Source organism: Pavona decussata, unplaced genomic scaffold (genome assembly GCF_977016875.1).
Source record: "Pavona decussata unplaced genomic scaffold, jaPavDecu1.1 SCAFFOLD_61, whole genome shotgun sequence".
NCBI lineage: Eukaryota > Metazoa > Cnidaria > Anthozoa > Scleractinia > Agariciidae > Pavona > Pavona decussata.
The window spans coordinates 4383735-4399526 of NW_028145482.1; the positions used below are offsets into that span (position 1 = coordinate 4383735).

The following is a 15792-nucleotide window of genomic DNA, read 5'->3' on the forward strand; positions in this document are numbered from 1 at the left end:
AGGGGAAATGGGTGAGAGATTGCCTCCTTAAAATGTTGAATAATTAACAGACAAATTAATACAAATTAGAAGTTGGAAATGTTGGTTTTTTAGTAGAGAGGAAACCTGGAGTACCCAGAGAGAAACCACTCAGAACAAGGATGAAAACCAACAACAAACTCAATCCACATACAAAGCTCAGGCTCTGGGAAACAAATCCAGGCCACATATTGCACCAACCCTGCTACCCTTGTCTCTTGTTAATAAATTTCTCTTCACTACTGATTTTCAGTTATTTATAACACAAGAGGAGAGACGTCAGGAATGCAGTTGTGTAGCTGTATCCCAGGTCAAGCCAAATAACCAGACTACAATGCTAACAAGTTTAGAAAAACTTAAATTTATTTCAGAAATTACAATTTTTAATCCTCAGCAGAATAATTCAAATAAATTAAAAACATCATACTCAGAAATATATTTTTGTGTATGATTCACTTCAAAATCACAAATTTCCCCTATATATTATTAATATTACTTATAATTATATTCAATAAATTATCTTAAAGAAATGAAATCAAATTGATTTAAATATTGATTTTTTTCAAAGTTATTTTCTGAAAATATTTAAATAACTTTAGATATTTAGTTTTAAAATATTTACATTTTGTACTTCTAATAAAAACAACGTGAAGAACAGATTAAGCACTTATGGACAAACAAATTTTAGTGAGGGCATTTGCCTGATAAAAAAACTGGCCTAAAACAGTTAACTAAAGGGCATTCACATGCTGTCATAAATACCAGAAATTTAACACATGCTTCTAACACCACTAATCAGTTACGGGACCATTACAGTACTGAGACTGACTGGAAAGGTCTGCGGACTTGCAAAATAGGCCCCAGAAGGAGCACTTTATGATGGCAGATGTAAATCCTTAATTGATAAAGTTCAAAATCATCCATTGACACTTATGCCCAAATCTGTAAACCAGACAAGGAACAAGTTAGAAAAATAAATTATCCAACAACAACAACAACAACAACAAAAAACAGTGAACATACAGCATGGCTGTGCATCATGTTACAGGGGTGAAAAAGGTGAATCTGAGGTTGCCAAAATACCAAGACTCTGGATTATAAATTGCTTTAAAAATATTTCCTTTATTGAATCCTGTTTGGAGAATTCGTCATGGAAAATGTTGTGCCAACCAAGTAGCTAGAAAAAGCACTAAAAGCTAAATAAATTATCAGTGAATGTTCTAAGACTAGCTTTAAAAAGATCTCTCTGAGTGACATCCAAATGTATTTTCCTTCATTTTTTTCTTGAGTAATTCATTCAAGAGTGACTTTAGGACATAATTTACCTGTATTGGGGGATGTCTTCCAATAGCAGGTCTCTGTGAATGCACTTACCCTTAGAGTGTTATCCCAGCTTCCAGTGCCAACAGCTGTGCCATCTGGAGATACTTCTAAGCAACTGATTCTGTTATCATGTGCGTAATACACTGACAGCTGCTCGGCCTGTAAACAATAAAATTGATTGAAGTTAAGTTAAGCAGGGGAAGAGCAACAAGGAGTTGACAGGGTTCGTACGGGTCATGGAAAACCTGAAAAGTCATAGAATTTTAGAATTTCATTTTCCAGGCCTGGAAAGTCATGGAATTTAGGTGTGAGTCATGGAAAGTCATGGAAAATGATGTTTATTAAAAAGTACAAAATAAATTTTTTTTTTGCGAAGAAAATAGTAAAAACATACCCAAAATGAAAGATTATTTCCAAGAAAATGGTCAAATTTATGTCATGGAAAACTTGGAAAAGTCATTGAAAAGGTCATGGAAAGTCATGGAATTTCATAAGCTCAAAAGAGTACGAACCCTGGTTGAGCTTCCCACCTCTTGCCACCCCTAATTATTAACAAACAGTTGGCTTACATGCATTCATTTAGTTATCCACAGAATAATAAAGATAGGGAACACTAAAGTACCTGACATTTCTGAGGGCAAGGTACTGACAGAGTTTATTTAATCAATGATTAAGGAATGAAGGGTAGGAGAACTGCTACTGGTTTAAGTTAAACAACATTTGGAGTTAATGACATTGACACAAACCTTGAGAGTATCCCAAACATTCATAGTGTAGTCATGGTAGCCAGCAAACAGTAACCTTCCTGAAAAAAAGAAACAAATATTAAACAAATTTATAAATGAGTAAATAAATGGACTCCTGCTGTCTGGAACACCGGCGATCTTGATCGGAAACTTGCTTCCCTCATTGACAGATAATTTTTACTGGTATTTAATACTAGCTTTCTCCAGCTCTGACTTTCTCAAATAAATTTTTGTTTCCCTTGAGTGTTTAAGATCACAGGCATCTACGTACTGTACCTGAACGAATGAATGAATAAATATAAATAAATAAACTAAACAAGGCCCAGAATTCCATGTACAGTTGTACATTACCATTATGACAGGTCTTCATATTATTACGTCAGTCAAAGTGGACACCAACTTGACATGCAGTTATTTTTCATGACAACACTATTGGTCATTATTTACTTGCAGTGATAAATAGAGGGTTGCTCTATTCCCAAGGCACGTGACTTAGGTTTTTAAGGAACTTCTTTGATGTTTGTTGACTGTGCACTTTTGATGATTTTCCTTTGGTCTGGCCTATTTCCATTCACTTAACTTTGAAGTTTACGAGCAGTCCAACAATTGTGACTATTTAAAGAACCACTCTGGGCAAGAAGTCATTGAGCATCTGGGTGTTTGTTCAACACAGTTATCAGGTCTTATCAGTCTAGCCAAAACTGATTTATCGTCATTTCAGTGGTACCTAGTTAAAAATAATTTCATGTCAAATCTTTGTACTCACCACTTATTGAAAAGTCTAAGGATGCTGCACCAAAAATTATGTACTCTTTAGAGTATACGGCAAGCTCATGGTCAGCTCTCAAATCATACAAACGACACTGTAAAGGTAAGTGGAGACCTTCAGTGAAATAGGTAAGGTAAAGGTAAAGTCGCACTAGAGCTTAAGTGGCCCACACAGCCGGAGCTTAGACCGTTTCTGTAGCATCAAGCAACTAGGAGGATTGCTACCCCCCCCCCCCCCTGATGGGATGCTAGTCCATCGCAAGGTTACCCCCAGCAGTATGTCGCGGTACCCATTTATACACCTGGGTGAAGAAAGACAATGTGGAGCAAAGTTTCTTGTCTAAGAAAACGACACAGCAATGAAGAGACCAACTTGGCCTCTGATCTTATGACTGTCCGATCAAAAGTCCGCCATGCTAACCACTACACCACCGCGCCTCCACCGTGAAATAGAGAAAGCTGAAAAGCCCACTGTTGCAGGGTCAGCAACAACATTAAACAAGCCTTGAGTATTGATCCATTCATAGCTACAGCCTACAGATGAGCTAGTTGTGTGATTCATTTTTCCATAGCTTCAATCTGTGCTCTCTTCTTTAGCAAGGTCTTTTAAATTTATTACTTCTTCACATATCTGTTCAATAGTCCATTTTAAAGCTACAGATATGCTTAGTGACCAGCTGGCCTTCAGGTGGAACTGAGGTTGAAGCTGACTTTGTTTTGAAACAAACCTCACTGTTTTTCATTAACATGTAAATCACGTTGTTCTTAAGCTAACTAGTTAATTGGCATTTTCATATGAAAAGCACTGATGTTTGTATCAAAACAAAGTCAACTCCAGCGTGGCTTCCACTGAAAGATCAGGCCACGAAACACACATTCAACAATAAAATGGGCTATTGGCTTACCTCTTAGACTCACTAGAATGAGATTAAGTTAATATTTGTTATTCATGATCTGTGTTTGGCAAAGCTATATGCTCTACTATGCAACTTACAGTAGCATCATCTGAAGCAGTGCCAAATGTTTCTCCGCTGGGGTAAAACCTAATAAACAACATAAAAACAACCATTATGACTTGTAACAATTGAAGGGTTTTATGCCTGATATTTTGCCATGATCAAATAGAAATTGCTCAAAATAAGCTATATTTCAGCAAAGAGACTGATTATCATGAAGGAAACTAAGTTCTGTCATTTATCATTATAGTTTGAGCCCACAGGGTTCAACACAGAGAACTGGGCAGTCTTCTTTTTTTGCCAACAACTGATTAGAAGCAACTCATGATCTCGTTTGAACACATGAAGAAATCAATCAACCATTGATTCCTCTTTTGTGTTGGTTGCTTCAGTTCTAATCAATTTATTTGTTTTTTATTCCAAACATGTAGATGAAGAAGTGGAAGGGCCATGTTTAATTAACAAATAATAAATTAAATAAATAAATTATGTCAAACTATCTCATGAAATAAAAATGTATCTAAATCTGCTAGTAGTGTAGAAATACTTTATCTTTGAGTCGAAGAGTGCTCTACAGTCTTGGAGCTTTGTAATAAATTATATAGGAAAAGAAAAATTAAAACATTGCACTACAGAACTGTTTGGAAAGGGCCTGGTGGTCCTCTCTCGTCGGGTGCATGAAACACTGACTAACTAACGTTCCTTTTATAAGATGATGATTCAAGCATGATATGATTTAAATCTGCTAGTATATACTTTCTGAAATCTCAGAATTTAAATTTAATCTAACAAAACTATAGGATACCCCCATACACTTAATTCACATAGTTACACTTTTCTACTTGCACCCTCTGAAAAGTACCTAACTCCGTTGATATCAGATTCATGTGTCTGAAAAGAATTAACAGCATGGCCAGTCCTGATATCCCACACAAGGGCTGTCTTATCGCATCCCTAAAATGCAACAAATATAATTATTCAGCATTAATTAAACTATGACTGCTTGTCTGAACTTTGATTTAGTGAAAACCATCATGGATTATACTTTTGCAGTGTAGTTGCATTGGCAAATAATCAATAAATGATATTCAGCATGAGGCACATGTTAAAATACTGTAGATGGTCAGGGAAAACACTGAAAATCCTAGATTGTATAAAGTATATAAAAAAGTTTGAATATGTTTTTTTACTTACACCAGAAACAAATATGTTCCTTCCTTCTGATGGAGCAAGATCAATACTGCAAACAAAAACAGAAATCATCTGCATGATTATGAAATGTACAGGTGAAGGTATAAAAGTCAGGAACAATATATTAAGATAAAGTTACTGCAGACAACTGTATGAAGATATCAAATAATCAAAACTAGTCTGTACATTTTCTGACATTCGAACCCCAATTTTTCAATGTTTCTTCGTATCATTTTGTGGGGGAAGGGGGGGGGGGTGAGCTAAGTTGTGACAGGGAGCACGGATGGCGCAGCGGTGAGAGCACTCGCCTCCCACCAATGTGGCCCGGGTTGATTTCCGGTCTCGGGGTCATATGTGGGTTGGTACTCCGGTTTTTCTCCCTCCACAAAAACCAACATTTCCAAATTCCAATTCGACCTGGAAACAGTGGATGGAAGAGCTACCCTGTGGAATCCCCTAAAAATTCCCAATTCCCACAGAGTGGGGAGGTGGGGTCTTTAAGAAAATATTACCTCCAAACAAGGACCTTAATAGAGAGGGGAATCTTTGCAGTAATCGCAAAGTATATCATACAATCAGCTGTACCTCATCACATCAGATGTGTGCCCATGAAAATTTTGCAGCAGCTGTCCTGATTCAACATCCCATAATGCACATGTGGTATCCCCACTTCCAGTCAGGATCTGCAGCGAAATTTAACTCTGTTTATTTTAAGACTTTAGAGAGCAACATCAGTTGTTGGAGACAATTCTGTTTCATTGAAACATCCTCAAAATGAGACTTTTAAATGACCATGTTATTTATCAAGAACATTGTCTAATTCTTCTTGAAATTTTAACTTAATGAGATGGATGGCACTGGCTTCCAGCACTTTTACTTGTATGATGGATCAATACTACAGTACCACTCTTTATCAGTTGATACAACAACTTTTACTTATGTTCTACAAAGGAAAAAATGAGTTTAAAGAGTGTTTTACTTGTTGATCAGAGTTGGTGAATGTACAGCAAGCCATATAGCTGGTGTGCATAGCAACCGTGTGCTTTTTAGTGGCACAGTCATCATCAAAGCTCAGTTTAAACAGAGAACACTTGTTGTCAAGTCCCCTAGAACAAAAAATATAAACATGCTTAAATTAATTGAAGGACTGTCTACCATATTGAAACAATAATGATGATTTGAGCAAAAAATGTTCTTCCTTATTCAAGTTATCGAATATGTGCATGTAACTGCTGTTGAAATTTAACACGTGACAAAAACGTTTTTGAGGAGAACTCTCAGCTGTAATACTTACCCACAGGCCACCATGTGCCCTGATGGAGAATACGCACAAGCCATGACCCAAGTTGTTGGCATGGAGATTGCATGCTCCTGTCAAAGAAAAATCAATCCACCATTAATAATAACAAAATCAACCAGTCAAGCATTTCAACATCTACTCTGATCTAAAATACATTTTGAATCTTATAATATGGGCAAACAAAAAAAGCACAGGTGAGTACAGTTAACTGAATCATACCTTGTTTGTAGTGAATGCATCCCAAACAATCACTTTGCCATCCTGGTGAAAGATTACAACACAGCTGTTACAACAGACTGTCATTCAGTAATAGTGTACTGTATACAAGGTATCAATGTCCTTGACAAATGAAAACTTTAAAAATTGCAAAAGCTGTGAACGAAGATCGTGCTTGCTTGTACGTTTGGATCACCCAGGAGATCTAATCAGCCAAACTTGAAAAATAGACGATGAGAAGTCCAAAGACTACTGCAAGGCTGACACAACGTAATATATTTTAAAACAATATTTCGGCTGGCCAAACCAGCCTTCTTCAGGTTTAGATGTTCATTTTTTACATAGTTTTGGTAACTTAATTCAGCTGTTAGTTTCAACATGTCTCCACCAGTTAACCAAACTTTAACTTTTGTGTTATGCTGGAAAGCTATCATGGCAAGTGAACTTGAAGAATCTGTCTATCACAATATTCCTGGGGGTGGGGGGGTTGGGGGTGGTGCTAGGGGGAAGGTACTCCATGCCTTCCTTTATTTCCAGATCAGAACATCTGAAAAATCATACCATATACCCATATGGCTTATGAAAGGAAATATACCTCTCTGTCCCTGGCATAGTTTTTGCTTACTTAAGCTAGTTTGACTGGTTAAATCCCCCTAATTCTACAAATTTTTTTAATCTAGACCAACATGAGTCACACACCTGTGAGCTGCTGACCATGTGACGCCTATCTTGGGCCCAGTTCAAACACAGGACCTTTCCTTGATGGCCCTTTAAAATCCTGCGCACTTTTAGAGGTGAAAGATAGAGGGTATCTACCTTCTGAGCAACATCTTTAACTGAAGAAACAGAGAAATCATAAATTTTGATTTCACCCAACAAAAATGCAATCTGTGGACACCAACAGCTGAGGTTTTATAAACAAAAGCAAGCTGTGACCATTTTCAAACATTACTGCTGCATTACTTTCAACAGATGTTTGCCTTGCCTTGCCTTGCCTTGCTTTGCCAAAACTGAACAAAATCTATCGTGCAATTTTTAAGTTGAGAAAACAAAATCAGGCATCTCTGAGAAGTATAACTGGAACTGGCACAAGCATTATCATCACTGAAGAATGCTACTTCATCAAATAAGAAACCCATCTACACTGATCAGTAAGTTAATAAAGCTTGCATGACTGAAAGGAAGTTCTCTTCAGTTTCGAGCTAGAGATCTGTCACATTTTTGACACTGTCCCGTAACCTTAAATTAAGCCTAAAGCATAAATTTTAAGATAATTTAAACTATGTAAATCGACATGCAGGAAAAGAAATCGCCTGTGTACAGACGTCTCCCATTTCCTTGACTGGAAGAGACAAGTTTTCACCGAATAGTTCACAGCATTCGGGGGATTTAGCCGGGCGCAGTGATTCAGTGAAACCTTGTCAGTACTAGAAATAAAACTTACGCTGAAGATCACAGAACTTCTGCTTTTCTTCGTCAATCTTTACTTTCAATTGTTCCGCTTCTTTGCAAAGAGAGGCAAGGGACTCTTCCGAATCCGACGAGCTGGCCGCCATCTTGACTGTTGACATAAAGTGACTTTTAATTTATGCTAATTCAGTCACTGCCATCCGGGGACTGCAGTGCGCATGCGAGTTAGTTTCCAAGACAACAGAATTACAAGTGTTGGAAGATCGAAGGTTTACAAGTCACAAGTGAGCTTGAATAATCTCTTATAAATCTCTCCAAATCAAAAAATTAAGCATGAGTTCAGATGCTATTGCTGTTATGAGACATAACAATTCCTGCGGGAAAACTTTGCTAGATAATTGGGTCGAAGAGGTAAGTTAAGTTCATAATTTTAACTGTGAGAAGTTGAAGTCTCAAGTTGAGTTTAAGCTTTAGCCTAACCTTATGTAATTCCTTTATTGATATTTTTCCCCTGCTTCCTGCAGAGACAATGTGAACAGTTTGATAAATCAGATTCTACCAGTGTTTCTCAGCTACATAAACAAGGACACAAGGTAAATCAATAAAATAGGACATGTTTATGAAATTTTTGTTTATAAAGCACTTTGTGACGTCACAAACTGCTTTATACTAGCTTTTCAGCTGGGGAGGTGAGTCGTGGGAAAACAAACTACTCTTCCAGTACATGATGGGTCAGTCATAAACCTGGTTTACACTTGCAACATAAAGCCGAAAAAGCAATTAGAGAAAATATCGGTTTTGAGAATGATGTATTATGCGCCGATCAAATCGAAACTTCAACATCCCCCCCCCCCCCCCCGCCCCGGGGCAAACCCCGGGCATTTGACTATTTTCTGTGCCTGGGGGTGGGGAATTTGACGGGTAAGGCCTTCCCGGGGGTGGGGAATTTGACTTTGCCTGGGTGGGGTGGGGAAAATTGAACCGGAAGTGTCGGGTTTCAAATCGGTTTTTTTTTGGGGGGGGAGGACGCCGAAGTTGCTAACAGCTATAAACACGTGTTTGGAGGAGATGGAAGAGTTTAAAGGAAGAGATACAGCATTACAAAAAAAGCTTATAAAAAAAGGTCTTCAAAAGTGAGAGTGCTTAAGTATTAATTATTTTTATAGATTGTATATAAACAATGTAGATTTTTTATACAATGAGTCAAGCTGCGGCTTTGTCCCGCAGTGAATAGTGAAAGAAATAAACACTGTCGAATGAAAAACTGCTTTGGCTTAAATTGCAGAAATTATAGCCTGCCACTTGAACAACATTCTACATAGATTTGTGTCTGCAGAGGTTTTTAGAATAGCCATAAAACAGCAACAAAAAAACATTGTCGAATGAAAAACCGCCGCTTTGGCTTAGACTGCAGAATACCCTGCCACTCGAACAGTCTACGTAGCCTGCTAACTCATTTTAACAACCTTTGCCGTGTTTCGGAGTTAGAAGTCAGCTTACACTTGCTGATTGACATTGTCCGACTTTTGAATAAATTCAATTTTCAATCATTAGTTTCAATGTTAAAGTTGTGGTTTTTGTAGTAACTCATGGAGCCGACAACGATTGTTCTTTAAGGAGGGGCATTTGACAGACAAATCCGGACAATAATGTAGGGCATTTGAACACCATTTTGGCCGGAGGGGGGCGGGGATTTGAACGATCCAATCATCAAAAGTTCAAATGCCCGGGGTTTGCCGGGGGGGGGGGGGGGGGGGATGTTGAAGTTCCGAGTTGATCGGCTCATTATTCAGTGATCAATGACACAGGCATACTTGGAAAAAAGGAAATCCGAGTGCTCCTATCAGGAGTCGAACCTAAGACCTTCCGATTACTAGTTCAGATGCTCTACCACTGAGTTACAGGAGACTTGTGGGAGCTAAGGCCATTAAACTAGGTTCATTGGACCAACATCCTGCATACTGCTAGGATTGGAATGTCAATGTGTGGTGTATGCGCAAATGAAATAAATGTGATGGAATATTTTAAGCCTGGTAAATAAATGAGAATGATGTATCATTCAGTGAATGACACAGGCATGCTCAGAAAAAGGAAATCCGAGTGCTCCTATCAGGAGTCAAACCTATTAAGAACCTAAGATCAGTTTTATTGTTCTATTATATTGTGTACATTCCTCTCTCGTGTCATTCACATGTTGGCTAGTCCTTGCTACTAACATGTAAATGATAACTTTCTGTTGTGACATTTGCGTGACCATGTGGTTATGTTCTTTTTTGTCACTGGTGTGAACACAGGCAGCCCAAGCTTGCGTCACTAGAGAGTGTGTAATAATTAATAATTACTAGTGCGGTGATGACCTTTGAGTGCAAGCAGTATTGGGTTACAGGCAGCTGTTGAGAATTTAAACGCGTTATAAGACTTTGTATGGGAAATAAAATATTGTCGATTCTGATGAAGCTTTTAAATTAAACAAAATCAACGACAGAATTTCTTGGTGAGTTCATCAATGTTGAACTTATTAATTTATTAAAAGTAAATTGTTCGCTTTTGTTCTATTTCTTTTTATTTTCAAAAGGTGAACAAAACCAAGTTTGATACAATTATGCAAGTTGATATTATGGTTGGAAGTGTTAATAGATGACTGTATTATTTGTAAATTTGCTTGTCCTTGACATAAATATGATTAGAAATCTTTCCCAGTTTGCTGCCTCTTTGTTGTAAGTGTTAATTTTCATAGCTTAAACTCAGCCATGTCCATCAGGGTATCCTGACAACAGATTTTGATGCCAAACCAGAAGGCTTATCCACTGTCAGAGATTCATACAGGAAACCAGACACACTTGGAGTGCGACAGATTGGTTTGAGGCAACAGCTTCTTCAGGAGGAACTCTTTAGACAAGTCAGGTAGATATTATATATGGCCCCTGCTAAAAATAGGAAATATTGATAATTTCAATGATGTCAAATTCAAGTCCGTTTGAAGTTCAGTTCAAGTTAAAAAAAGTGTATTTATTGGGTTGCTAAATATGCCGGTTAACTTCTCTTACTGTGAGTGACAATATGGGCTTCTGACATGCGCTCTAATTTCCGAGTTGTCCTAAAAAGGCTAATTTACACATGTGTACCAATTTATCAGCCTAATTAGTAGATTCAGTTATGTGGGCCAAAAATATAAAAAAAATTGCACTGCCACAGATTTTAATCATTTTAATAATATCACTTTTACAAGTTTCCATCATCTTCATTTGTAGTGATTCTTTAATTTCTTTTCAGTGCTGAAGTTGATCAAGAATTCAACCCCCCACCACCCACAGTGGAGTATCTCTCAACAACCAAAAAAGATTTCTCAAAAGGTTGGTGTACTTCCTGGGAAATGGCAGGGGTGGGGAGTGCTATTGACACAGAAAATCTGTTGTACCCTTTCAAGATAAGTCTGAATAACAATAATTATATATTGTTGGTCTTTGAGTAAAAACAGGTTTATTTAGCGATAACTTGAAAGTTCAGTTTTTACATGTAATTATTTCCATTTACTTGTTTACTGCCTGTAAGAAATGTTGATTATTAATATTGTGACACCTCTTTGGCTTAATTAATTAGTTTAATAGATTTGAGAAATACACAAAAAAGGAGTTTCTGATCACTTTGATAATAACAGCAATCTAAGGGGTTGTCCACCTTCGTATCAAGTTACTGTGTATTAGAGCATACATGTTTTGTATCTTTAACTTTTTTTAAATTTTTTTCAGAATTTACCCCAATTGTCAAAGAACCAACAAGGGTGAGTAAGATCATATTAAATCTTGATCTCATTTTAGTATAATTCCAAAGTTAAATCCTTCTCCTGTTATAAATCATCTTTTGACTTGTTTTACACTTCTCAGCCCTCTCAAAACATGTTGATTAGCTGTCAGCTGTCAGTTTAAGTCGACATGAAACCTGAAATTTTGTTGAGACCCACGATTTATTGCTGCCTTTTGCCTACTTGCGCAAAGTGTTTCAATTGGCCCTCCTCCCCATCCTTGGCAGTAAACCTTGAAGCTCCAATGAATATATCTTTCTTGTGCTTCAAAATTATTCTGGTTTGAAATTTTTCAAACCAGTTTGATTTTTATTTCCCTTTGTCTAGTATCAGATGGTAATGAATATACTGCACAAAGGACAATAGAAATTAAACTGGCTTGAAAAATTACATCAATGCATTACATGTAATTCTACATTGTTCTCCATATATCTCTTCTGTCTCTAGTTGGGAGAATTTGTTCAAACATCAAGATATTTTTAGTGATCAGTTTCTCCATTCTCATGGAGTATATGTTTGATCAAGTTGTGGACACTATTGGGGCTTAAATGGTTGTGGAGTCACTTCTCTAAAATTACTAATTTTTTCCCACAGCATCATGATGTAAAGACCGAGCAACCAGCGACTTTCTGGCTTGAGAGAGCTGAAGAGATTCATGTGAGTATTTTTCCAGGCTAAATCACTTGAGCTTCTTATGTAGTTTGGCACTTGGTTTATTTTGAGACCTCAAGAGGGCGCTTGATGAATGTGGGAAGGTGCTTATTTGTTACGTTCATGAAATTTTAACAGGAGCATGTTAGCAAAAAAAATAGAAAGAGGATGTTTTGAACCGAACTGTGCCAAGTGATAGTGACTGTAGGGTGAAGAGAATTACTCTTTAAATAAATATCAATGATGGCCGGATTTATTGATGGAGGGGCTTATTATATAAGCACCTCAATCACTAAATCCGGCAATCATTAATTTGGTGCACATTTCATGTATTAGTAAAATATCAAACACGAGAAGCGTGTTTCATCAGATATCCCAACACTGAGAAGTCAGGTTGAAAAAACGAGGCGCAGCCGAGTTTTTTTAAACGACTTTGAGGTGTTTGGATGTCAGATAAAACACACTTTCGAGTGTTTGATATGGCTTCTCAAATGAGCAATAATTCTTGGAGAAATTCAATGCTAAAGTTGGCGAAATTTTATGGTAATTAGGATCACATATCCAAACCTCGGTCACGGCAGTGATTTTCTTTGTTTTCTCTTGATGAATTATTAATGAGTTTGAGAAGGTTCTTTAAAAATAATCATGAAATGGGATTTTTTAGTTTCTTTGTCATCTTACGTGCTAGTGGTGGTGAATGGCTTATCCGTAGGCCGGACTAAGGTTCAGGTTCAGAGTGGGCAGGCAGTCTTGTAGCGCGGTACTCTTGCTTGCCAGCTCAGTTTCTTTCTTAGGGTGCACTCTTTTAGTGCTATTCCGGAACAATAACACACGGTATTCATGTTCTTTTGGGACTTATACTCTTTTCGAAATGAGCAGAATTCTGCCCTTGATAGCAGAATGAGCGGTATACGGGTTTTTTTTTCTGAATAGAAAGAATTGTGTGCGTTTGGTGAGAATTTCGGTTTAATCAGAATGAGCGGAATTGTGTTCTTTTGGGAACTGGCATTCTGTGTATTCTCTTTTTCCTGAACCGAAATAAGAATACCTAGCATTGTTCCAAGAGAATGCGCCTTTACTAATGCCGTCGGAAGTCCTTCCCCCTACGTACTTTTGTCACTGTAGTAATGGCTGTCATCGCTTGTTTTCCTTTCAGGGTGTTTCTCAAGTGAGGACTAAAGACACGCCTTTCCGCAAGAATGCTTCCTTTAGTACACCAATTGACGAGTACAAAGACGCGCCCAAACCAGGGGAACAGTGGAAGTTTTAACATAGAATTTATGAACAATTAAATCCAGTTTTATTTAATATGTAAATATCGACCAACGCGATGGCGCGCTTGTATATCTTTTATGTCGATGACTCTGTATGTTGCGCTATTGCTGAAAAGGCAGTGACGCCACAAAACTGAATCCTGTTGAGAGAAAATGAAGTGAATTCTGTGCGGGAATCTTAGATAGTCTTTTTAGATCTTTTTAGTGTTGTACGTTTGTTAGGAGAATTGACAATGATTTCGTACGAAATAAAATTTTGTGTAATGGAGTTGTTCTGCTGCTCAAAATTTGCGGGTAATCAATGTATGCGCAAACGTCGTTTGCAGAAATATTAGAGCTTAGAATGTTTTGTAACATTTTTGGCACTTGTAACATTTGCTGTGGAAGCAAACGTTTTCTAAAAGTTACCTTTTTGTGTCTCTCATTCGTCGCTTTAGAAACAAACGCTGTGAACTGAAGTGTATGTATTGAAGAGGAGGACATTTTAGTAAGGAAACATTGAAGTTTTCGGTTGTTTCAGGGTCGTTTCCTTGTTTTCGAGGGCCATTAACAGTTATCGTTCTATCTCCGGTCTCTTTGAAGTGTTCCGTGTGTCGCTATAAGTTAACCCTGAGATCTACTCTATCGAAAGCGATAGGCTCGCTTTCGTAAAGTGGCCAAGCCGACTTCCTTTGGAAGTTACCCACTAAAACAAAAATCCTAACTCTTCACTAAAGCGTATGTTTGGGTTCCAATTTTAACCAAAAGTTACCAGAGACAAGACTGGTGATCAAGTTTTTGGCGGGATGATTGTCTGGGCGAATCACCGGACGTTAAATGTTACTTTGATTGACAGCATATTGCTGCCGGTGTAACCACCCGCTGCGATAATTGCGCGAACCGTCTTTCTATAGTCTTGAATCCCTCACGTTCTCGCACTTCGAATATCCTGTATTTAGTGGAAGAACTTGCGTTTGTTCGAGTACGACACTGACATAGAAGAAGACAAAAGCTTTAAGCTACGTTTGAAAGTAGGTAAAGGTCTTAAAATCTTCCAGCGAAGCGAATGTTTGGAGACGCGTTTGTTTCAATTCGCGAGTCCGTGAATCATGAACTTGCTATTTTATATTTGCGGCTGAACGTTATCAGATCACTTGTGTTCGGGTGCGTAAAACTTACAAGTCTCGGCAAGCGGAAACAAAACAAAAAAGCAATTGAAAAATAACGCTAAGAATCATGTCCTATGTCTTGATCTTTTCTCACGTCGGCCGTCGCTATAAGATAACTAGTAAATGGAAATCCGCCACTTTTGCTCGTAGCGTTTTCACTTAACAAATCGACGGCAGTTTTCTATGGTCTATACTCTTATAGACCATAAAATGACGTCAAAAATGTTCAAAACTCAAGTGGAACCACGAGCCGCAGGCGAGTGGTTTCACTGCCAAGTTTTGGACATTTTATGGCGTCATTTTATGGTCTATAAGAGTAAAGACCACAGAAAATTGCCGTCGATTTGTTTTTTTTTTACAATAACATGGAAAAAGTACGAGCGGAATTGGCTATTTTTTTCGTTGAGAAAGCATAGACAATAGCTACGAGCCAATCAGCGCGCGGGAATTTGGACAGTTATATATTGTAAAAAAAGACTTACTGTATAACGGTAATTTCCAAAGCGTTAAACGGAGTCAACTCTTTTAAACGGTTCCGTTTAACGTTTTCTTTCAAGCGTCAAAGGGATACTTGTTTCCTATTTGCAGCATTAACGATTTGGGACGTTCATTCAAGAGCGAATTTTCACCCGAACTTTCGATAAGCAATTTCGAAACTTCGCAATTCTCAAACTGAATATTTCGCTCGAATAGATGTATTCGCCGGCTTTAGTAGCAAGAATTTTCGTTTTAACTGAGACAATACATGCGGTTACGGTAGTTCCCTGATAATTCCGTAGCGCTTTGTGCTGATAATTTTACCCAGGCTGTTTACCCGCCTCAGCCGCTTCTGCAGATCAGCCCAACAGTTTTGCTTGATGAGGTCGGCTTCAGTCCCCATTTTGTTTTTCCCTTAATCATTGCAGATTTCAAAATCGACGTGCGCGTATTAAAAAAAACAAACACGGTGTGGAGGAATTGATTATATTACTCTGGAACGGGAGTACGTG

At 37.8% G+C, this 15792-nt stretch overlaps 2 protein-coding genes across 2 annotated transcripts; one reads left to right on the top strand and one right to left on the bottom strand.

The window, feature by feature from the left end:
• Positions 1–359: 359 nt before the first annotated feature.
• On the bottom strand, positions 360–8079 carry LOC146479220 (guanine nucleotide-binding protein subunit beta-5-like). Its single transcript, XM_085111485.1, has 13 exons — positions 7963–8079; positions 7218–7354; positions 6522–6563; positions 6297–6373; positions 5982–6108; positions 5588–5685; positions 5006–5051; positions 4674–4765; positions 3850–3898; positions 2854–2950; positions 2088–2146; positions 1393–1500; positions 360–960 (listed from the first exon to the last, which is right to left on the bottom strand). Exons 1-13 carry the CDS (start codon positions 8072–8074, stop codon positions 949–951), a joined length of 1056 nt encoding a protein of 351 aa, XP_084967611.1. The 5' UTR covers positions 8075–8079; the 3' UTR covers positions 360–948.
• An 81-nt stretch (positions 8080–8160) lies between these two features.
• Positions 8161–14226, top strand: LOC146479221 (sperm-associated antigen 8-like). The gene is made up of 7 exons (XM_085111492.1): positions 8161–8339; positions 8453–8521; positions 10690–10832; positions 11202–11281; positions 11678–11709; positions 12325–12387; positions 13538–14226. The coding sequence occupies exons 1-7, from the start codon at positions 8262–8264 to the stop codon at positions 13649–13651; spliced, it is 579 nt and encodes a 192-aa protein (XP_084967618.1). The 5' UTR covers positions 8161–8261; the 3' UTR covers positions 13652–14226.
• The last annotated feature ends 1566 nt before the right edge of the window (positions 14227–15792 follow it).

Coding starts and splice junctions, on each gene's coding strand:
- LOC146479220 (XM_085111485.1), bottom strand. CDS start 8,074: ATGGCGGCCAGCTCGTCGGATTCGGAAGAGTCCCTTGCCTCTCTTTGC. Junction 3,899..4,673: donor TCTGATATCAACGGAGTTAG/GTACTTTTCAGA, acceptor GTTGTTTATTAG/GTTTTACCCCAGCGGAGAAA. Junction 2,147..2,853: donor CTTAGACTTTTCAATAAGTG/GTGAGTACAAAG, acceptor TCTTTTTTTCAG/GAAGGTTACTGTTTGCTGGC.
- LOC146479221 (XM_085111492.1), top strand. CDS start 8,262: ATGAGTTCAGATGCTATTGCTGTTATGAGACATAACAATTCCTGCGGG. Junction 8,340..8,452: donor TAGATAATTGGGTCGAAGAG/GTAAGTTAAGTT, acceptor TGCTTCCTGCAG/AGACAATGTGAACAGTTTGA. Junction 11,282..11,677: donor CAAAAAAGATTTCTCAAAAG/GTTGGTGTACTT, acceptor AATTTTTTTCAG/AATTTACCCCAATTGTCAAA.